The sequence below is a fragment of the Xiphophorus couchianus genome, chromosome 4, assembly GCF_001444195.1.
Source record: "Xiphophorus couchianus chromosome 4, X_couchianus-1.0, whole genome shotgun sequence".
Taxonomy (NCBI): domain Eukaryota; kingdom Metazoa; phylum Chordata; class Actinopteri; order Cyprinodontiformes; family Poeciliidae; genus Xiphophorus; species Xiphophorus couchianus.
In genome coordinates this window covers 17,693,685-17,717,511 of record NC_040231.1, presented here as the reverse complement: position 1 = coordinate 17,717,511, position 23,827 = coordinate 17,693,685, and the positions used below count along the sequence as shown (strand labels likewise).

At 37.8% G+C, this 23,827-nt stretch overlaps 2 protein-coding genes across 3 annotated transcripts; both read right to left on the bottom strand.

The window, feature by feature from the left end:
• Positions 1 to 91: 91 nt before the first annotated feature.
• Positions 92 to 20,472, bottom strand: usp47 (ubiquitin specific peptidase 47). The gene is made up of 28 exons (XM_028014375.1): positions 20,160 to 20,472; positions 16,128 to 16,322; positions 14,273 to 14,389; positions 13,985 to 14,135; positions 13,776 to 13,872; positions 13,549 to 13,694; positions 13,354 to 13,433; positions 11,582 to 11,731; positions 11,357 to 11,452; positions 11,114 to 11,266; positions 9,981 to 10,139; positions 8,647 to 8,778; positions 8,304 to 8,380; positions 8,082 to 8,137; positions 7,353 to 7,465; positions 7,147 to 7,248; positions 6,646 to 6,853; positions 6,418 to 6,533; positions 5,857 to 5,976; positions 5,003 to 5,780; positions 3,926 to 4,101; positions 3,749 to 3,829; positions 3,414 to 3,529; positions 3,195 to 3,313; positions 2,316 to 2,446; positions 1,797 to 1,844; positions 1,584 to 1,714; positions 92 to 1,008 (listed from the first exon to the last, which is right to left on the bottom strand). Exons 1-28 carry the CDS (start codon positions 20,202 to 20,204, stop codon positions 834 to 836), a joined length of 4,068 nt encoding a protein of 1,355 aa, XP_027870176.1. The 5' UTR covers positions 20,205 to 20,472; the 3' UTR covers positions 92 to 833.
• A 1,460-nt stretch (positions 20,473 to 21,932) lies between these two features.
• On the bottom strand, positions 21,933 to 23,465 carry clec3a (C-type lectin domain family 3, member A). 2 transcript variants are annotated; one of them, XM_028013917.1, is made up of 3 exons: positions 23,213 to 23,465; positions 23,000 to 23,086; positions 21,933 to 22,610 (listed from the first exon to the last, which is right to left on the bottom strand). In XM_028013917.1, the coding sequence occupies exons 1-3, from the start codon at positions 23,448 to 23,450 to the stop codon at positions 22,213 to 22,215; spliced, it is 723 nt and encodes a 240-aa protein (XP_027869718.1). In that variant the 5' UTR covers positions 23,451 to 23,465; the 3' UTR covers positions 21,933 to 22,212. The 2 variants fall into 2 exon arrangements, with proteins under 2 accessions (XP_027869718.1, XP_027869719.1); XM_028013918.1 differs by having other exon boundaries at positions 23,000 to 23,080.
• Between the last annotated feature and the right edge of the window lie 362 nt (positions 23,466 to 23,827).

The following is a 23,827-nucleotide window of genomic DNA, read 5'->3' as shown; positions in this document are numbered from 1 at the left end:
GTGAGACTTGCTAAAGACCCAACAGCAGCGATTAGGTCTGAAGCAAATTAATAACTTACAAACAATAGAAGAAAATTCTTAACAAAAACTACTTGGTTTTGCTTCATTGTATTTTATGACAGAAAGGACCAACATCCTATGAAATCACTACATGAAGTGAAAAATGCTGCGTTGGATGCAAAGCAGCCCATAACAACACGTAATGAGGGTGTTACAGGAGCACAACGTTTTGCTTCTAGACTCATCAAATTCTGTGAATGAATTATTTTTTTTTCTTCAAAGTTACAGAGAAAGCAAGGTCATTTTTCACCAGAGGAGACGTGGAGGAGGTGGGAAGGTCAGGAGGTCTCGGCGGCGTTGGTTGTTGAAAGCATTCAGAAGACAGTGAGTAACTGAGGATGAGCAGTGGTCAAACGGTATGAGAACATTACGAGACGCATATGAGCAAGAATCAACGTTGTCCAGAACAGAGATGAACACAGAAAGACAGAGTTTGATTTCAGAAGACTCACAAAGACACAGGATGGATGCCTTCCCAGCTGGTTTCACCGCCCTAGCCTCTCCACATCCATTTCATGTGATTTGTCAATACAGTGCTCGATTCTTCTCTCTAAAATTAGCTTCTGAACTTCCCTTTAGACTTTACAGTACATTACACTATAGTACACAACAAGGGTTCTGGACAGCAGTGGGGCTTCGAGCACAAGCTGTGAGAAAACGCTCCTCACAATGCTGCTTCATTTCAAGTCACTGTTGTGTCAAAGTCCAGACGCCTGGAGGTTTCTCCGCAGCAGCCAGGCGATCTAAACGGCCCAGAGTGGTTTGTGCGTGGCTCAGTCCTGCCCCGGGTCCCTCACGGGGCCGCCGTCCAGGTAGATCTTGAGGGCCTTCTCTTTGCGTGGCGAGTAGCTGACGCGGTGTCCCGTCTTCAGCAGGCGGCTGCTTTCCTTCTTCATCAGCTCGTTGCGCTCGTCCTCCGACAGCTCCAGAGGTTCGTCTCTGCTGTCCCTGCACCAACAGAGACGGCACACATGATTTAAGTCCATAATCTTAATTTTGTAAATAAGTTTTTGAAACGATAAATGAAAGCCAATTTCAAACGTATGTCACATTTAGTTCGAGTCTTCAAGTAAGTATCATATTAACCCAAATCACTTTATAGGTGACAGAACTCTATAGCTCAACATATCAGAATATCTATCAGAGTATCAATCTTTTCATTATACTTACTACAAAACATTCCATATTTAGACATAAACAAAAAGACTAAAATGTTTACTAGTCTGCTCTGATACAATGTATTAATCTGAAAAAACAATCTAATTTTGAGATCCAAACATCTCATTTTGGATGTCAGCCTTTTACAGTTTTTAAGAGTTTACGCCTAAACAGTGATAAACTCAAAATTTTGAGTTAAAACGCACCTCTTTAGCCTCTTATTATTTATTTATATATCACTCTCAAACATTTGTAGTTTGTGGTCAACTGTTCACTTACTTTTTTGATAGCAATTGGATTAAAAGATATAAATCAATAAACATCAGAGACTGTGTAAACATATTTCCATTTTACTGCCAACGTACCTGTAGAAGACCACGGCTCCGTCGTCACAGATGTACAGAGGCCACACATTCAGAGTCGAAACTTTTGGGTTCCAGTCCAAATCCTGATGGATTTCCAACACGGATATATCACATGGAAACGTTCCTCTGCCCTGCACAGCAGAGACATGCAGCTCATGAATATAATAAAAATCACAGGAAGAAACAAGCTCTGAAATATCGAAATGCTCATACCTTTGCAAATTCCAAGTTCTCCAGGGGAATATCACTCATTTCACTGAGCTGCAAAAGTGAAGAAGAACAACATGTTTACGATATCATCAATTAAGACAAAACTGCATCAGTCAATTTACAGAAAGCAATTCAGCTTGCTGAAATTAATTCAGCAAGAAGAATCGAGCATTTTTATCTCGATTCACTTAACAATGTGCAGGGAGAAAAATAAAAAAATAAAAACAATTATATGAACATTGTACAAAAAATTATAACATAAAAGTGAGGATGAGTATATTACCATCAGCCAGCAGATGGCGACAACTTCACAAAGAAATCATGTACAATGAAGATATTGATTTTTCTTTTTCAATTAATTGCCTTAGCAGCACAAAATTATTGTTAGAAACTGACTGCTGTTATCTTGTACAAGACAAAAAGAAATACGGTAAATGATTCAAAGCCTTTTGGTCATAGCTGGGATGATCGAGTCTTTTGCACAAACTGTAAAAGTTCAATGTAACCAGGTGACAGAAATACCTTTTCCTTTAGTTCTTCCACACTGCTGCTCTCCAGAATCGCTTCCTGGAAAGGTCCCAGCTTCATAGTAGCTGGGTTCCACTTCCGGGTCAAAATGGCCAGCTGCGACATGGACTTCATCTTCTCCGAGTCTGAGAATGAGCAAATGACGACTCAAACGTACATAACTCTGTACCAGCCGTGGACTGGCTATCAGAGCCAAGTTATACTAAGGTTTTAAAAAGTCGATGCTTTACAATATTGACAAAAGAGACACATTGGTAGTAGAAATTTAAAGTTGGAAACAACAGGAGGACCACATATTACTCCTGTTAAAGTGAGGCGATTTTAAAATTGCAGCTGGAAAACTTTGAGCAGCATCTCTGTTGAGCAGCTGCCAGATTTTAACGAACGTTTTTGCTTAGTATTAAAGTTGAAATCACAACAAGTAAATGGTATGAACAGCATTGCTGCAAATAATCAGTAGAGCATCATAGGAGCAGTAGAAACAAAATTTGTTCAGATTAAAATGATATACATTTTCATTTTTACAATACTGTGACATCTTTCATTTAAACAAAATGTCACAGCGTCATACCAACAGACTAAGGATGGCCCACCTCAAACTAAAGCTGACTAGGTATTTATTTCTAAACATTGATTTTACATTTTTATTACATAAAATGGTGAACACCAGCCTGTTGGGGGTTTTAGGAGGCCGTGGTTAGTTTAATATCTTTTCGTTGCTTATTTTACATTAATAGTACAGTGACTTTCTATTCATGGAAAGTCATCAAGATATCATAAAACACAGTGATTGCCTTTGTTTTAACACAAGTTACAAAATGCATTTCAACTTGTTTTATAAAATCTGCTGAACATTTATTTTTTATTTTTTACCATCCAAGACTTCCAGGAAAACCTCCCAGTTTGAGGAAATGCTGATGTCTTCCTCGTAAACGTGGTAATCCAAAAACACCGTTCCTGGATTCTTCCACGTCTTTTTCCTGAGACGAACCCTACCAAACACAAATACGTTTATGAACCGTTTCGTACAAACGATCTTTGTCTTAAGAAAAACGTTACGTTTATGCCAAACTCATCGCTGACTGATCTTACCTGTCGATGCTGAGGTCGAGCTTGCACTGCTCTTTCAACTGAGGAAGCAGCTCCTCTTTGGACTGTCTTACAGTCATGCCCTTAGCAAAGACCGTGTCCACTAAAAACTTACAAGGCTGCAGAAAAAGATATATTATTGAGCACCTGAATAAAAGACAAAGTGAACTGACACCACTCTGTTGTCGCACAAGGGCAGCAATTAAATTAGAGGTTCACAACCTTAAAAGCTTAGCGTAACAAATATTTGAAAAGGAAGTGAGGAAACGCTGATGAAGCTGTTAATAAACCACATCAGCTGTGCCATCCGATCATAATGACATTTAATCATATCTTACCTCTGGTTCATTCACGAGCAGCTGAAACACTTTGACTCTGTATTCACCCTTTTTTAATGCTCTTCCCAGTCGAATGGTTATCTGAGCAGTCAAAGGGAAACTTCAATTAGAACTTAAAAGGCCTTGTTACACAAACTCCTCCCTCAGTCAGAAATACCCCGGGCAGGTTGTCCTGACCTTGTTGTCGTCGGAGAACGATGAGAGCGTTTCGTTGAGCCGTACGCTCTCAAACTCCTGGTTGTTGGCGTAAACTCGAAACACCTTGAACTGGGACGACGGGACTCCAACGTAGGGCTCCAGGTTCTGCTTGAATGCTGCCAAAGTTATTCTCTTGTCCACGTGAACCACTAAACCTGAGAGGAAACATGGGACAACATTTCAGACTAAAAATAATCTCTTCCATTGTTAATTTGAAGAAAAAAAAATTCACCAAGAGTTAGGGCTGGGCGATAAATCGATTTTAGCAATTCATAAAATTTTTGGTTTTTGAAGATTTAATTTTTGGAAAAATTACGATCTATTTTTAGATCACAATCAGAAGTGACGTCAGCATGTTTTAATGCTTGTATTTATTTTACTTTACGAGAACCGTCATAATATTACAAGAATGAAGACATATGACAATAAAGTTGAAATAATACGAGAATAAAGGGTTAAAATTGCCTGAGAACAATCGCTGTATTAGGAGCATTACAATAATAATTTTTTGATCATTTCAACACGAAAAGGAAAAATTAAAATGAGGAATGCTGAGAATCTTGGGAAGTTAATAATTTGGTATCTGTTTTACAAATAAGGACCGTGTCTAGAAGAAAGAACCACACAAACTGAGCTGGTCACGCCACATCTTGATAAGTATTAAAGCTGCTTTCTCAGTAAAACGAATCTTTTCCTAAACCTTTAAGACATTTTTCTATTAAAATTGCCTCTGTAATCTACTAATATTATGACTGTATTCTCAAAATTAAAAATTCTTATAACCTGGCTTGTAAGTTACACGGCTTGTAATCAGCCGTATAACTCTCAGAAGTGATGACTGAAATAAAAGATTTTCTCTGAAAATATTTTGTCATTTCTTTTTAGACAAAAAAAGAGATTAAAATTGTAAATCAGATATGGTATTAAGAAAAGAAAAAATAGATATTTGTAAACCACATTGCCGAGCCTTACTAAGAGAACGTTCCTATAATAAAGTCAATTTTAATTTGATGAAAATGCAAATAGAGTTAAAAAATGAAGGGTAAAAGTCATTACATTTGTGTGTATCCCATGAAGCGTCATCCTGGGAGTAAGGCTCTGCTCTGAAGTACAGGTACTGAGCTTCTGCCTTGCTCTTCCCGTTGTCGTCATACTCGCTGTCTGTCCCAGAGTCTTCCTCAGCAGTATCCCAGGTCTCCTTTTTGCCCTCATGGGCTTTGGAGCGTCGGCTGCTGGTGATACTGTGTGAATCCAGGCCATTGGCCAGCTGGATGGGGCCGCTGTCCGCATTGCACAGCGTGTCGCTGCTGTGACTGGAGCTCAGGATGTCGCTGTCCACCGAGCTTGTGCTACGGTCATTGTTCACCTCAGAGTCTGAACGCTCCTCGCAAACAAACTGGTTCTCCGTGTCGGAGGACCCGGATATCCGGTTCTCCAGCTCCCTGCTGTCTGCCGCCACGCACAGCGAAGAGTTCGAGTCCGCCTCCTGCGTCGGCGACTCGATGTGTTCAAAGTCGCTGGTGTCGGAACTTTTCTGGCTGTCGCTGGCGCTGGAGCCCTGCTGCAGCTGCAGAGACAGGTTCTTTAATTTCTCCGTGCTCTCCTCCAGTATCGCTTCCACAGATTTCCTGTTGCCCTTCAACCCTTCGAAGGGACCGTCAGAGTCTTCTCCTGCTTTTTGACAAAGAGTTCTGCTGGCCAGGGTGCCAGGAGATTGTTCAGGCAGCAAGACAAGCAGGCGGATCGTGTTCCCGTGGCGATCCAACAGTTTCCACAAGAGCGAGTCGGTAAAAGGAACCTGATGATCAGTCAACAGGGAGCTCTCCACAAAAACCTGATGAGAGAGAATTTGACTAAATGTTCTGAGTTTCAAACATTCACAATGCGAACATTAAAGGAGAAAAGAAGACCTTGTTGCTCCTGAAGAAACCCTCGGCTTTTAGCGTCTTGTTTGGGACGTTGAGCAGCCTGAGGTCGTTATAGCATCGCTCCAAGACCACACGCATCGTTTCTGCAGACAGACCTGTAGCCTAACCAAACACACACACACACAAAGTATTCACATCTCATCCCACAGTCTCCTGCGCAATGTGCACTTAATATAGTGTTGGATCTCAATAATTAAGTTAGCAACAATTTCTTTCAGTCAATGAAAAAGTAAAACTTTTAGATCATGAGCTTACTTTCTAGTTGGTTGACACTGATCTCTTAAAAATCAGGATTATTTTCCATTGATCTGATGCCATTTTCATAATATTTGAGTTCTCTTTAGCCGCAAGTCATATTCATCAAAATGTACAGAAATAAACACAAACTACTTAATTTGATCTGTAATGAATATTTATGAATTTCCCTTTTTCAACTGAAATATTGAAAACAACCAAATTTTAAATGGTTGTATAATTAATTGAGATGCACATGTACACAAGATTAAAACTAAATAATAAAAAAAATGGAAAAGATGAAGAAACCTGCGCTATAAGCTGCTTGAATTCAGTGATAGACTGGTTCAGGTACGCTCGCACGCTGATTGGAAGGGCGATGGTCTCAGTCTTCAGATCAACAACATGGACCTTCACCATCACCTCTGTAGGTAAATAAGTAAAAAACACAAAATTCAAATAAAGAGACTGAGCCTTTATCCATCCCTGCAGCCCGTCATTCACTTCCAAACATTTAAACAGCAGCAGATGACTAACCTCCAGGTTTATAAGGCTGGAAGACCTGATCAGACCGGCGAGTCTCAAGGAGCAAATCGAACATGTATGAGGACTTGACGCCTCCAAGCAGGAGCCCCATAGGGGTGTCTTCCTCGCCTTCGTACGACCGCTCCAGATACTCATGGAACTCATCATACTTTACCAAGCGACAGCAATCCAGAGTCACAACTCCTTCCAGCTCCATCAGCTGAAGAAGCACAGAAAAATTAAAAAAAACTATTAGAATGTTTATTTAGTGATCATCTTCAAAGTCTTGCTTGTCTATTTCATTTATTTCCAGTTTGAAATTAACATGTCACAGGTTAAGACACCATAAACAACCAAGCATCAATCAACCATCCATATAGACACATCTTTAAACACAAAACATGCAATGTGCATTTTTAAGGATGTATTACTTTCATATTGAAAATAAGTGGCTGCCTATAACTATTGCATCCAAAAGATGGTCAAATGTAGAAGAGCAACAACTCAACTCACCTTGTAGGCCATTTCTGTTGCTTCTTTGAGAGTTTTATCTTTATGAACCTCCAACTTGCTCTCCATCATCATTTTGAGGGGATGCACACAGAAGAGCTTGATCTGAAAATCAGGATAAAAAGATTGTCAACTTTTTTGCAGCTAATGATGTGTTACTACAATTAATCCTTAGAAGTCTAACATGCTTATCTGAAACACAAAAATACCTTGCAAGTGTTTCGTTCGATTTCTCTCTGGCGCTTCTCTTGCTCTTCGGATTCCTTCTCCTTCTGAACCAAACTCTTTATGTGCTCTGGGAAATCTTCCACAGCTAAAAACCCTGCAGACAAACACAACACTACACATTAAACCTACTGCCAACGTACAACCTCAGGATAAAATGTAAATCGTAAAGAATGAGGGCAGAGAAAATGACAACGTAAAGAATTTTATCACATGTCATATAATAAAATAGCCCATTTCTTTAAAGTTACAGCATTTTAAACTGAAGCAAATGAGCTTGAGGCTTAGTTTAGACAGAGTGAAAGCGAAACTCTTCCTGGAAGAAACCTCACCCTTACTGCTCAGGTTGACATTTAAAGTAACCCTTTTCTGGGAAATATCAAAGAAATTCAGAAAAGCTTCCCTAGGTCTATAAAAACAACTGACCATAACATTATGAGTACTGACAGCCAAAGAGCCATATACCAGCAACCATTGTCCTGATCACCATTAGGTTTGAATGGCAAAAGCTGGAAGCTGTAGGACTGATTAACTACTGGTGCCATGGTTCAGAACGACTTCACAACTCAAACGTCAAAAGGAGAAAGATCAACAAAATAAATGATGCTATGATTGAATTAATCTGGTATAAAAATTTATAAATCCTGACCAAAATATGTGACAGGTCAAAATTTTGTTGGGATTTTCTCAAGCTGGTTGTGCTGTTCTCTTACTTGAATTCCTTGAGGGGTCTTTCAATCTATAAATCAGCATGTAAGCGTTTGTGGAACTGTTGAGGGAGAGAGGGGAGAAAGAGCTATCATTATACTGAACTCAGAAGACAAAAACCTGGAAATAGATATATTTAAAACATTACTCATGTTAATTTTTTATCAAAGCTAAAATATAAGTCTTATAAAATATGTGGTGTGGTATGTAGACACTGGATAACTGACCTTGCAAAGGCACTGGAATAATAGCCTCTGCTCCCTGAGGACCCCCCATATGTCTTCCTGATATCATCCTGGGTGATCTATTGAAAAACAATGTACCAAAATGTAAATATATATATATATATATATATATATATATATATATATATATATTATTTAATATATTTTTAAATATTTAATTTCCCTTTGGGATCAATAAATTACTTTTTGAATTTAATTCGATTAAAAAATAATCATAAATATGAAACAATAGTCATTTTTATAAAGGAAGAGCAGAGGTCTACTAAGTCAGCAATACATTAGTCTGTTACAGGGTAAGACAAGGCACCTAGATGATGTGTCTGACCTTGCTAACATGCTGATCATTGAAACTGTACCACTGGCCATCACTGAAGGACTTGATGTAGGCGTAGTAGTGTCCGCCCGCAGCGCTGCCCGAATGGACCATGACGGAGAACAACTCAAAGGTCAGCAAGCTCTGGGAAAGAACAGAGAAATATTCTAATAAAAGCAACAATTCATTTGTAGAGTTCCCTGTTATTACTGTAGTAGCGTTACTCTCATGAAATAGGTCTGCTAGATGTCAGCAGCTCAAATGTTTAAATCATTAATACACTGGGACAGCAGGTACAGACTGGAGACGACATAAAAGAAAAAGTAAACAAAAGACCGATGCTCTCAACACGCTTGCTGGGAATGAAAGACTCAAGTAAAAAAAAAGTCTAAAGCTCTATTTACTGATTTGTTTATTCTTTTAACTTATATGTAACATAAAACCCTTAATCAAACTCTGAAATCTATGGGCTCTTTTGTGTTATTGAGAAAACTAATGTCTCATAAATCAGCATATTTCAATCATTATAATATTTTACTCTGGAAACTCAAACATAAAGGCCTCATGTGAACAAATGTCATCTTAATCCCTTTGGATGTGCAAATATCTTGCATTTTCACTATATTGTGTGAAAAGCCTAAAAAAACAAGTTTAACTTCTGTGGTTAAGTTTATGTTTGTAGTACATTGTGGGTCAAAATGAGATTCTCAAGCTATGATGACCTCATGTAAAAAAAAAATGTACGTATAACATTATCTAATTGTTTTTGTTGGTATTTTCAATGTTTTGTCACTTTGAAGTTTACCACCTTTAGGTTACATTAACCTAATTTAAAGTGATGAATGCCACCCAGTTTCCCACAGTGACTGCCCACATTTTTTGTGATGAGAAATATTTTCTAACAGTCAAATTATTTTTTGTATCCTGAACAGGAGAACGCAGCAATAAATAGGGGAGGGCAACGCTGCTCTACATTTCAAACAGTAATATTCCCATAGCATTCAAAGCATCTCTTTTTTTGGCATCTTCTTAAAAGTTCTTTAAATTTTAGGAATGTTATGACAGAAAATGTTTACCTCTTCCTAAAACCTCAATATGTCTTGATAGAAGTAACACTCTTAGTTTGTAGATGAAAACAGACAACCTTACTATGGAACAATGCAGGTTAAACAGCTACTAAAATAGACATAAGGATGTAAGATTCCACATGGCAATATTTTTCTTTAAATTAATCATTTTATATTGAAATACTAAATAATGACTTTGGCTACAATCCCTCCTAGCGACCTCCCAACCCAAGAAGATAAAGAAGAAGATATCTATTGAAAGACAAGAGAGATAGTTACCTTTGGCTTCAATGCCCTTTCTGTACTACTGGTGCTGTCCAAGCAGATGCCCTCATCCACACAGTCATCAGTGGAAAAATCATTGCTCATTTGGTCACTGTGGCAACTGCCTTCATTCTCTGCTCCGCTATCAGTGCAGCTCTCTGTCTGAGGCGACTTCTAAAAAGAGACCAATTCAATAGAATAATGGAGGTTTAACAAAAAACAAAAAAAGGAAAAAAAAGGTGAGAGGTTTTTTTTCCACCAGTATTTATGTGCTGATGTTCTGGCTTAGAGAGACAAAACCAAAAGCACACAGCAGTGTGTTTAGCTAGATAAGACAGCAGCACTGTAAAAAGAGTTCAAGGCTTAAAAGGAAACATCAAAGCAGTGTGCTAGCCAGGGTCCAAAGGTTGGCACGCACAAATCATTATGGCATGGTTTAATAGATGTCTATGACAGGATATAAATCACAATTGCTCTCATGTGATCACAATCAGCTCTACCAGCCAAGGTCCAGAAAGAACATGGCGAAGCTGGAAGAGGTGCAAACTATAAACAGAGCTATGCATCCTGACAAACTGCACTTGTCTGGGGTTTCCACCTCCAATACCTGCAAATATTTTACCACATCACCATCAACCAGCTGATGCCATACAGAAATTATTTTATAGAACAATAATAACAAAAAACCTCTGTAAATGTGTCTTCTCAAGGTCCAATTTAGACTCCAGAGTTTCTATAAGCTAACACCAGTAGCACTCTCACAAAGGGAAAGCATAATCTGTCCAACCAGTACTGGACAATCTGCTGGTTTAGTTTTTTGCTTCTGGAGACGGTTGTAAGAAATAAACTAACCAAGACATTAAAATGACAGGATTCCTTCCTAATTTCTTCCTGCCACAAGCAATATGAACATTTATTTTTTTTCAGTGTTACTCACATTGGAGATAATCTATTTCATGAAAAATAAAAGTAGAAAAATTGGGTCATACCAAGAGATGCACAAAATATCTTCAAATTACTGTTACATCATGTTCCTCATCACATGCATCAAGGAAGTAATCACATTTTGGGTTCATCACCATAATGTTCACGATTGCTGAGGGGCCATTAATCTAATCTGAATTGTAGAGATTGACGGCTGCTCTCACCTCGTCTTCCACATCGATGAACGGGCTCATATCGAGCTCCTCGGGGAAAGTCATGCGGTCGTTAAGCTTGATGCGATGCATAGTGGTGTAGTCAAAATCAAACCTTTTCAGCTGCAGCGTCAGCAGGTAGGGGAAGTGGAGAAACCTCAAACCCTGGGCAAAAAAAAAAAAGGCATCAGATGAGTTCAGCTGCAGAACACTGTATTCCTTCCCATCACCGCTTCACGTTTTCACTTTGCTCACCTTTCGGGCATCACATTTCTTTTTGCAGCGCTCACAAAAGTACTGGTTGGGGCCGTCCAAGGTTTCTGGCTGGATGAATGCCTGCAAAGCTTCTTCCTGCAACAGCATAAGCATAATTGCATTGACTAAATTAAGATTAAAGTTTAAAAATTAAAAAGTTATGACTTGTATCAAAATGAGCTATAAGTAGCAGAAGTATCTGGAGTATTGACAAGAAAAACCCACCACACTTCCGTAGGCCTGACTGGCTCCAAAGGGTCTGATCACAAGAGGGATGTCCAGGTAAGTGTCGATTCTCCAGCTTTCATATCCACACTCTAAACAACGCACATAATCCTTCAGCTTTCCCTGGTACAGCTGGTTGATCAGATCAGCCTGAGGATATGCAGAGGCATTATTTCTCCCTAACAATCTCCATCTCCGAGGTACATTCTCATGCAAAGGAAAGGACAACACTGATGTGTGAAGAAGTAGCATGATGGATTTGAAGAATGCATTGACCAAATTAACTCAAACTCATTTGGTTTGTACAAGGACCAGGCATGAGCCAGTGTGATATTGTATTGATAGCGTGATCTCACAGTATGATAACCTTTAGAAAAAACGTTTCTTGAAATCTTGGAATTTACACAAGTGTTTACCAAATGTCATACAACAAAATGTATATTATCCAACTGCTTTCAGTTTAAAACCAGAAAACTAATAGTAACTCTTACTGCTGATTAAGTATCATAAACTAAACATTACAGTTGGAACTATTATTTAAGACACTTATTTGTTACTTTGATTTTGATAAACTCATTAAAAAATACATAATAAATAAATGTAATAATGGTTTTCAAGGTCTTTTTCTGTTCCACAATTTATACAGTAACAAAAGTATAACAAGTTCATATCGGCCAATTATTTATTTATTCTATCTGCTCAGATAATCAGTGTGCAGTAAGCTGCTGAACAGATGCGCCGCTTGCAGCTCACCAATTATTAGTTTAAAAGAGTGTTACCCAACCGAGGGTAAAGTTTCCACATCACAACATTTTGCAACTGGAAATATTTTGAAACACCTGAATTTTTTTCTCTCTCATGAGTGAGGGAAGAAATGTTGAAGCCATCTTTCAGACAGCTGACCAGCTGTTCCTCCAAACAACAAGAACTGCAGTCAGTCCAGCACTTTATTGGCATGGGATGATGCAACACAAACTTACCTGTTTGGAAATACTCCCAGTTGCAAAAAAACAGAAGCAGTCATTGTGTAGAAAACTAAATAATCTCAATTTATGTCTTTTATTAAGGGCAACATGTCTGCAGCCATGCAGGCTGGCTACTTGAGCAGATAGCCCAACTAACTGATGAGCTAACATCAGCTTGTTATGCTTGTGTTATTTATAAAGAGCAAAAAGACACATACGCTTGTATTTCTACACAAACGTATTTCTAAATTCTCCTGGTTTCTAATTCTTAATCATTATGTTTTAGTCCTAGTATTAAAACCAAAACAAATGTTGGAAACAACAATTAAATCTAATCATCCTGATTTGATCAAATGTAAGCAGTAAGATCAATAACTGATATTTTTCTGATGTTACATTTCTGTATTTCACCTTTTTGGGTTAACATTGTGTAACTGTGGTGTCTTGATTCCCAACAAGATTATCTGATGATGTAATCATAAATTAGCTGTAAAGAGGCACTACACCATTGTTTCCTAACAACATCAAGAAACAAACAAGGCTGGAAAACATAAAATATCTATGTAGATTGACATTATGAACTTATAATCCATCTATTCTCATTTTTTGTTATGAAAGAGTTACTTCATGGCACGCCTGTTTATTCGCACATCAGTCTATGTTCTGGTCGAGTGTCCAGACTATAAATAAACGCCCATACAGGAATTGTTTTCCAGTTGCGATTTTTCCATAGTTTATTTTGAATGTAAGGTCTGAAGCTGTTGGCTTCATGTTTTGTTAACAACAACTGAGTAAACACTCTCCTACCTGTTCTGTCTGCTTCCACTTCTGCTCCAGGGCATCGAACATGACCCTGCACAGCTCCTGGACGTCATGCTGCTGCCAGGCTGAAAAACAAATCCACAAAAAAGGATATTCAAGTCTGGAGAGCGAGAAATACATGTTCTTTCACTTGCAAACCAACACATGTGATTAAAGTCACACAGGAGAACAAAAACTCACCCTCACTGCTATCCCACCCGAAGCTCCTAGTTACATCAGTTGTCTCAATCGCCCGTTTCTTACTGGTCTGAAGCAGAACAAAGAGCCTTTGCAGCTGGTAGGGGATACTGGTGACGGGATCCTCTTCAGATTCCTCAAACTCCCAACTAAAGTTGAACAGTTGTGAAAGGTTTTAAGCTGTATGTCTCGCTAGCTTCATAAAAACAGATCAAACCATAGTTCCTTACTTGTAGAGTGCATTTCTGAACTCAGGAGTCATAAACAGTGTTTGGAGAAGACTGTTCAAATAGCAGGTCATTGCTTGGTTAACCAAACCAACATAACCTGAGGGTGGACAAAGAGATAAAAGACGATAGGTGCGACAAGTCATGAAGAAAACATTTTAGAGTTTTAAAAAGGCGACAGAGGCAGACGTTTGCCAGCTGCCAACACTTACCTGTCTCAGATTTGCTGAGGATGGATGAGTAGGAGTACGATGGACTGTAGTCACCGCTGCCGCCCGCGCTGCCGTCTCTTTGCAGGGGGCCGATAAACCGCTCCTGGGAACTGTCATCCAGCCCACTGCTATCTGCTGTTCCTGACTCATCCTAATAGCACAAATACCATGGAAATTTAAAAAATAAAACTCGAACTGAGAAACAAGTTCATAGTCTTTAGAATTTAAATAAATAAATCACATTAAAAAAACATAACACTACAAATATGTTTTATTTTAACCGCTTACCGATGCAATCTGTGGTTGCTCTCCATCTTTATCTGTAAGCTGGAGAAAATTCTTCTTACCATCAGGCTCAAAGCTAGAATCAGAGAGCGACATCTCACTGTTATGCTCCAGCGGTGCCTTGAGGGAAGGAAGTGAAACAAAAACCCAAGTTAATAATCCAACACTAAAAGGTCTTATACAATAAATAGAACACTCACAATGGTCAGACTTCCTTTAAATTCATTTTCCACAAACTTCCTGTCTTGATGTGTGCAAAGGTAGCAGTTTGGAGCCAACATGTGAGGAGCACAAACAAGCAGTCTTCGAGAAGACGAGCTGAGGATGAGCAAGCAAGTGCAGCAGCAGAGACAGTGGCTTAATCCACTGACCTACTCAGTGAGATAACAACAGGCACAGCGCTTGGGCTTTGGCCTGGGTCAGCAACAGGATTAGCTTGGGCTCATTTAAGAAAAGGTAATATAATGTACAGAAAACAATTGAATAAACTCTTCAACGATGCAGGACCTTGACTATGTTTTGTCTTATAGTTTAAGTATTTAAATAAGTATTTCCACTGCTTGCTTGGGACATTTTAAAAGATGAATTTTTGGAGCAGAGAGCAGCACAAAGGCAAACTGAATTTTGTAACTTAATGGCACAAAAGAAAATGAAAACATCCATTAGCAGTTTTGATGAGGTTATAATTTAGTGCCACTGTCCAGATGGTCCAGATTATGTGTTATGAGTAAAGTATTACCGTACACATCAGGAGGCACAAACAGAGGAGAGTCTCCATTATTCAGACCAAAATATTTTAAAAATACTAAACATACTCAAATCTGCTAAGGTTATTTTTTATACATTCAGGTGAATAAGGTAAAAAGAAGCCATGCTTTATTTGCTGCAATTCCTAATTAGTTTTAGAATAAATAACTCAAAAAGCTTTGCAAAACTTTTTCAAAGCAAGTTGACGGTGTGTTATACAAATGTGGCTCGTTGTGCTAAAAACGACGTCAAGCAGGAAGCTGCAATAAAATCCTGTTACAAACATTTAAGCACTACTTTTATTATAGAGGGCTTACAAATAAAGTTAATACAATTAAAGAGAATTATGAAAATAAACATTTTTAAAACGTATGCAATTTTCCAGTCACTGATGTCACAGTACGGAAATCCCTTTGCTTGTTGTCTGTATTCAAAGTAGTGTAATTTGACTTTTTATAATAAATTCCAACATTTTTCAGGAGTTTCATGAAACTCCATCTTTAATACAGATGTGGAGCTCTTATATAAAGGAAGGGTGAGAGGTGGAGCTGCTACTTGTGATGCTATGCTGCAGTGGGTGTGTAGCATCAGTTTTCCATGATGTCACCACCTTACATTATTAACATAGTGTGGATTGTTTCTAAATTCTTCACAATCTTGACCAGCTCACCCATCCCAACAGCAAAATAAACACTGTGTTTAGGAGAGGCTCTACTGATGCTGTCTGTTGATCTATATTAAAAGATCAACAACAGGCAGGTTTAAGAGGCAAGTTGGAAAAACAGCTGCACATTGTAATGATTAAGATTTATTATGAGTCATATCAACAGATCAATTTTTCCACAACCGAAGATGACTTATTATTATAGCGTCTGTGACTTCTTGATGAAAGCTGTTCTTTCCTTTAGCCTCGCTAAGCGTTTGCACTTGTATTGAGAAAAGTTATTCTCGTGCAAGATCTGATGCTTTGGTGGTGGAAATGCAAAGAACTGATACTCAGAAAGCACTAGCACCAGTTTAGCAAAGGAAAGTTTGGTTGAAACTCCTCCCCCACATTTCTGCATCATACAGTCACACACCAGTATTACGAAAAGCATCTGATGCGTCTCACCATGTTCTGAGTATTCCCCCAGGTGAGGTCAAAAGAGCCATTCACATATCCGGCTTTATGGGCAACGTCCTCGTAAAGTTTGGAGAGAGTGGTGGAAGCGGGCAGGTTGAGGGTCAGCCTCTCGTTGACCGTCCTCGCCCTGGTCGTGTCCTGAATTATGCACAGCACTCTGGGCTCCTCAGCTGCATTATGTATCTGAAAATCAAACAGAACTGTAGTTTTTGTACGTCCTACAGCCTTTCTGGCATTGTATAGAACATATTAATTCATCAAAACTCCAAAATGTTATGAAACATTCCAGCGAAAGAAGAACTTCCTGCCAGGATAGCAAGAGATACTTCAACACAACCGCTGACTCATGCTTGATTCTGCTGTAAAACACACACTGTAATTTGTTTTTCAAGTGGAACAGGTGTTTCAAGAGGAAACCAGTCATACTGCTGACAAAACATCTTGCGTTGTTTTAATATTTTGTCGTGGCAAGCTCAGGAGATTTAACGTCTAAAGACAGAGACAAAATCTCTCAGCCAGCACTCAAAGAATTGGCAAGATTTTAATTTTCCTTTATGGGCAATAGAGCACTCATCGAATATTTACCTTTTTATCTGAGTGAATTTATTTAAACTAATGGATAAATAACCACAAAATTTCCAAAGAGAACATAAATTGAAGTCAAATCTTTAACCTATCGGGCGTGCCGTGGTGGCGTAGGGAGTAGCGCGATCCATATTTGGAGGCCTTGAGTCCTCGACGCGGCCGTCGCGGGTTCGACTCCCGGACCTGACGACATTTGCCGCATGTCTTCCCGCCTCTCCTTCCCCGTTTCCTGTCAGTCTACTGTCATATAAGGGACACTAGAGCCCACAAAAGACCCCTGGAGGGGTAATAAAAATAAAAAAAATCTTTAACCTATAGGCCTGTCACAATAAATTTTGTCATAACTTATTGTGATAAATGATAATATTGTCATTTTGAGACCATTTTCACAAAATATAATAAAAATAATGGTAGAATATTAATACAAATGCATCCTCTTAAGGTACAAAAAAATACATTCTAAAGAATATTAAATCTTGGAAGTGGAAAACATTTAAATGTCTAAAACAAAATAACTGAAACAACAATAATTAAAATGTATTGTGTTTCAAAATAAATAATTCATTCAGCTTAGACAGGGAAAACAGGCAAAATGTTTTTTGCCTGTTTTGTTTATACAAAAGATAGGACTTTTGTATGAACAAAAAAGTGCAAACTAACTACTTTATACTGGGTGTAAAATGTTTGCAGCATTTTTCAAAATGCCAGTTTTTCAATGACATTAAAGAGGAGCAACTCTTTTATGATTGTCCAAGTGGAAATTATCAAGCTCTTTTTAATTTATCATGCAAATAATTGATTTACTGATTATTGTGACAAGCTTGCTAACCTGATCCTGAAAAATTTGTTTATAAGTTTCCAGCAGGCTATATATTAACATTTGTGAATCCTAACACCACTAACAGTACTAATACTTAGCAACAATAAACTGCAAGGGTGACCTACCTGTGAATGTGTTTCAATTCCAAATTTTTCTCTTCCTTGTTAATTTGCTTCTAATAATGGATGAATTAGTACTGACTAAAACCGATTCTTTCCTTCGTTTGAATTATGGTTTAAATTTGACATACTTAATGCACTGCTGCATGCATGTGTTCGACATCATGCAGCATTACAGACCTGTAAAATCCTCTTTATTTCATCAATAACATTCTGTCTGCAACTCCAAAACAAGCCCTAATGACATATGGACACAGTTGGGAATAAAGGCAATTGAATACATTTACAATAAGCAGCACAAGATGGAAACACACCTTCCTGATTAGCCTCAAAACAAACTGAGGCTAGAGGTTGCAAATTTATAGGCTTACATTTACAAATAAATAAAGTGCTCAAAATATGAAAGGGTTATAATTATGGGTATGTTCTCAAATCACTCCAATTTTTCTATGCCCTCTTTGTGGAGTTTGTGATCTTGGGAAAATGTGACTGACCGGTCCTATAAAGAAGCTGCTTCAGACAACATGCGGGTGTATTATCAGATTAAAAGTTATTTTTATCATGGATATAATCACAAGGTGCAGACATGAAACCGCAGCTAGCACAAAATACGGGCAGTATTACAGACCTAAGAATTGAAATTATTCACTGCGATACCTCCATCAACAAACCCATATTGTGATGTTAAAAACACTGTAAAAATCCACAGGACTAACATAACAAATATCATGAGCTTTAGAACAATAATGGGTTAAATAATGTCAAATCTATAATTAAGTAATATGTTCTTTCAATTGTGTTAAAGAGAATCTGGCTAATAATCAACTAATTGTTTTTCTTTCTTTTTTTTTTTTCAAATGCTTACTGCAGTGAATATTGTGTGTATAGTATGAGTAGTCACTCATTCATTAAACCACCATGTCTAAAACACTTCTTTATGTAAAAGAAGTGTTCATTGAGAAGAATGAACATTACTTATTTACATTTAAACAGAACTTTGCTTAAATTTGCTAAAACTACCAATTCTGAGGTAAGAATGATGCCGTCTATAACAGAGATCCAAAAAAGACAGTTCTGAACAATGACTCTAAGAACAAAAGTCCTGCTAATGAGGACTGGAAGCCACATAAGTGTTAGAAAAAAGTGAAACTCATTGTTTTTCTATAGGAAAAAGGAAGTGAACCTCAACCATTACAAAACGGTTAGGCTCGACTAAATCATAGACTTAAGAAAACTAATAGGAGGCTATTTGATGGAACAAAAGTTTTGGTTGTCAGGAATTGTAAAAATTGAGCTATATTATCATCTGCAGGTATAGGTCAGATTTTGTTTCAGTGACAAAAAACATAAATTACCATCATCAATGTACTAATTATTTCTTAAAAACCAAGATGTCCATTGTGATATTTCAGGGAATAAACAAAAAGATTTATTAATGAAACATCCTTTTTACACATGGATTTACCAGGAGGGGGCCAACACATTGTCTTAATATAAAATTACAATTATGATATCATAGCATGAAATAGTCCAAAGATTTATAAAGTGAATGCTATAAAATGTTATTTAACTCAACAAAATAGGAAAATCTACACCTTTTTTAAACACTGGATCAGAATTTTTATTGAAACCCTTTTGAAGACTAGTTTTCCCAAGGCTGTGCAGAAACACCGACTGCTAGCTACCAAGGCAAACAACACATTTTTCGGAACGACATACTGAGTTAATTGACAATATCAAAAACGAAAACGCACTTTTTTAGTACACTCTCATTCTAATATATAAAAACGGCGATATATTCGCCCCCATTTTTAAAAAATACCTTGTGTAGGATTCTGAATTACATTTCTTAAGCATTGGTTTAAAGTCTAAATAAGAAAACTTCTACTCAATACAAAATATGTCATCTACGACTAAATGAAAGTGAGGACGTAAATAAAAGAGCACTAGAGCTTGTATGACGGCAATTAAGTACCACTTTCAAGTGATTTCGACCAGCCTTTTTAATTTAAAAAAAACATAAATTACGGTTGCTGAAATAAGTAAGATATAAAAGCTAACGACTTTAGCCACCTGCTAATGTTATGCAAGTTAGCTGACTAATGTTGACAAATGTGAAACTCCGTCTGAGCCGATAGCGTAATGTCAGCTACAGCATTTAACACGGTCAAACGTCCCTGGCATTTATAAATCAAAACATTCAAGGTAGACAACAAAACATCAGTTTCGCAAACGTTTTCGAATTCAATCGGTTTCCAGCTGAAGCGAGATTAGCCGCTGTTAGCAGCAGCTAGCCGTGTCACGATATAGGCCGTTCAAGTCATGTCAAGCTAACTGTTAGCTGAGAGTTAGCCACAACCCGAACACCCCAAGATCACAAACTCTTAAAGTGGTGTCAAAGTTGCCACGTTATCCATGAGCATGACCTGCAGAAGTAACAGATTTGGCCCAGAGGCTGACTCCGCGAGCAGGTCAGAGTGCTGTAGTAACCCTCACCTCTTTGGGTACGAACTGGTTCTCCTCGCTGGGCACCATTTCCATTTGTACGACAGTTTAGACAATCATCTATCCGGACGGGGATGTCATCGACAAAACTTTGCGGCGGAAGACACAAACATGGTTTGTGTTCGTTTTGCAGTAAGTTTGGATGCTTGCGCACCAAAATAAAACTTGGCCAAAAGTTGTAGGCTTATTAAAGTGATCGCAACACTCTCGGTTACATTACTCAAGCACAAAGTGTCCTGCTATAAATGGAGAAAAATGGCCGGTGTTTTCACTCCGCGAGACTTCACCGGAGGAGCTTTGGCGTCACATTCCATCCAGACAGGCGTGCGTGATGTATGCGGACAAGATGACGTTGGTGAATGCCTACAAGTGTGTGCGTTTTTTTTTTTTGTTTGTTTTTTTTTTTGCTGTTGTTGTTTATTTTAAATAATGCAAAAAATTACAAATGCACGCGAGCACTTTGCATGTGTGTTTTCCATCGTGACAGGACGTTTAATCACACCATAGTCATATTTTCGTAATTAATCAATGCCATCCCGTTTTGTAAAATGTGACTCGTATTAGGAGTTTAAATGAAAAACTAACTTTCATAAAAAAAAAAAAAAAGACAAAACAAAAACAAACATCTGATGTCAGCATTAGGCTGATCATAATATTACATTTTGCTGGAAGTATAAATTGTTCCAGAAGTTATTGCGATAATATTGCTGTTTCGAGACCATTTTCAAGTAATAACGGCACAATAATGCAAAAAAAAAACACAAAAAAAAACACGTTGTCAGAAATAAATAAACTGTAACTTCTAATGGACTTTTAACACTGGAACTGGAAGACATTTTAAATAACCAAAGTAAACAAACAAAACAACAGCAACAACAAAAAATGAATTATTTAGTCTCTCTAAATAAAAGGTCTAAATGAGACCCAAACACCAGACTGAAGACTTTAGTTTTTGGTAGAAAGAAAGAAAAGAGTAAAAAGATAAATCTATTGAGCTTGCTTTAATTTATTATGCGACTAATTAATTTATTGCTTATTGCACAGGCGTGCTCACAATGTGGTAACAGTTTGCTTTAAGACGGATAACCTGTGAAATAATCAAGTTCTTCTGCCTACTTCCAGTATTGAACATCTATTTGTGCAGTGTTCTCATTCTGTAATATTTTGGTCAGATTTGCAAAAACTCCTTACAAGAAAAATTGGAAGGAACATTGTTTTATCAAATTCAAAAATATATCTCATATTCAACAATTTAACTTTTTTTTAGATTGAACATATCTAATTATAATCCTAGCAAAAGTATTATGTCCACCTGATGAAATGGAGTGAAAAAATCCCCTCTTTTAAGAATTTTAAACAAAAAGATTTAAAAATGTATACAGTACTGCCTCTGTTGAAAAACGTAACTTTAATAATAAGAAACTTGAAAAACATTAATTCTTCTTCAGGAATTTAACTTTATCTAATAAGCAGATCACTCTGTTATAGTTTTTACTTTTATTTTTTTTTCTGCTGTTTATTATATGTATTTGAATGCATATTTAAATGGGGTAAAAAGAGGATTGATGGACAATTTTATTCAAAAATATGATAACATTTTTGCATGTGTAAGAGGGTCACTGATAGAATTAAAAAGAAATGGAAAGCCTTTTTTTTACCAACAAACTTTTATTTATCAAAAATTGACCAAGTTAACTCCACACACCTGAAATCAGCACAAATTCACCCCCCCCCACCCCCCCCAAAAAAGTACTGACAAAACAGTTTCACGTGATTGTTTATTTAGTTTACTTTTTTTTCCCCAGAATTTATCATTTCTTATGATATTCAGTCATTATATTCTTTGGACCCGAAACAGAAATTTGCCACATATTGTTTATCTCCAGAAAGTCTTTCACTTACTAATCTTGTGTAGAGTTACTGCATTTTGCTAAGGCTTGGCTGCAGTAATTCAATATTTCTCGTGAATTGTTGATTTCCTGTCAATTAGTTAGTTAAAACCACAAAAGCTGTATTTAAATTACCAGCAAGACCCCTGTCTCCTTCAGGGAATAACATATTCACAGATGTACTTCTTCAGGCTGCGGCATACCTCATCATACCACTTTCCCTGAGCAGTCAGGGAAAGAGCAACACAGCTCTCTCTTTTTGTCCCCGTCGGCTGCTTCTTGGAACGATCCCAGTTGAAGAAGCTGACTGGCATGCTGTTGACATCAACATACTGGCCTTCCTTCACTATGTCTGCCACGCCGATCCAGAAGTCCCTGATTCCTGGGCTGCTTCTCTTTGCATAGTCCCTCACCTCACTGTTCTCCATCATATCTCGTGGTGTCGCAAGGGTCCCTCCCTGAGCGATGCAGTCTTCGTTTGCCTCATGGTAGTGTTTGGGCTCCTCATTTAAAAGATAGCACTTCCTGTGTGCTTTGATCCCCCGAAGACACACTGAAAGCAGAAATAAGTTACTTTAGAAGTGCAGCTAATTGCGATGTGAATATGTGGTATTTAACAAAATCAAAGCTGTTGCAATGTCTAACCTGCAATATCAGTAACACTTCCAAATTATTTGAATTAAATTTTATTCACATGCTATATGAAGTTGGATATCGACTTTATGATTTAATAAATTATGTATGTTCTACTGCCCTCTACTGGTGACAGAGAACACCAAGAACTTCACTTTTGTGCTAATTATCTTGTCAGAGAAATATTGGGTTAGCAATAAGCAGGTTATACATTCATGGTTCTCATTTATTGCAAATACATAATTCTGAATGCAGCTATTGATTTTTAGCCATCTCATCTGTCAAGAAGGCATTTTGTGAAGGCATTACCTGTCTGCAACGCTTGCATCTCTTTCAGTAAGTTCACCTCCTGCCACAACTTCTCAATCTGGGTTTTCACATCCTCATCCTCTGCAGCTCCACATAGAATACCAAGCAAAACAAACAAGCAAAAAAACCAACAACAACAAAAACACAAACATGTCAGATAAACACTGATGCAGACAACATCTTTTACAAAAACTGTGTCACATGCACATCTACCTCCAGACTGGCGGGGCGAAACAGCTTTCCTTGTGCGAGATGGACGGCTGCAGCAGAGCAAGGAGAAACTAAGCGCAAGGAAGACAGGCAGGACCAGATGAGCCATGTCTGAGGCCAGGGGAACCGAGAGTACAGGACTCTGGGGCACAACTTGTGCTATAGCGAAGGGAACTAAATATCCCACAGGCAGGTTAATATAGTGGCCCTCTGTCTGCCTCTCTGGGTTCTCTCTCTGCATTGGCTCCAGTGCTGTTTGTTTTTGTCAAAACATCATGATGGGGACAGGGCGGTGTCAAAGAATGATTTCCTTGTGTCTAGTTTATTTTTAGATAAATATTTACTTGGAACAAGGTGCTCTAAGCAACATTTTGCAAACTAAACAGACATTTATTGAACCGCTTCACTGTTACAGTGTCCCCCATTTCTCTTAGCCTTGGATAGACTTAGCAGTATATCAGTCTGGAGTGAAACTAGAAAAAAGACAGGGGATGGGAGAGAGCTTTTTTTTTCTTTTAAATCTTTCTTCATAGTCATTAGTTTACATACAGTACATTTCCTTAGTATTTGTTAGCTTTAAAAGGTTTTGATGAGAGTAAAATATTTTGGGCATCATTC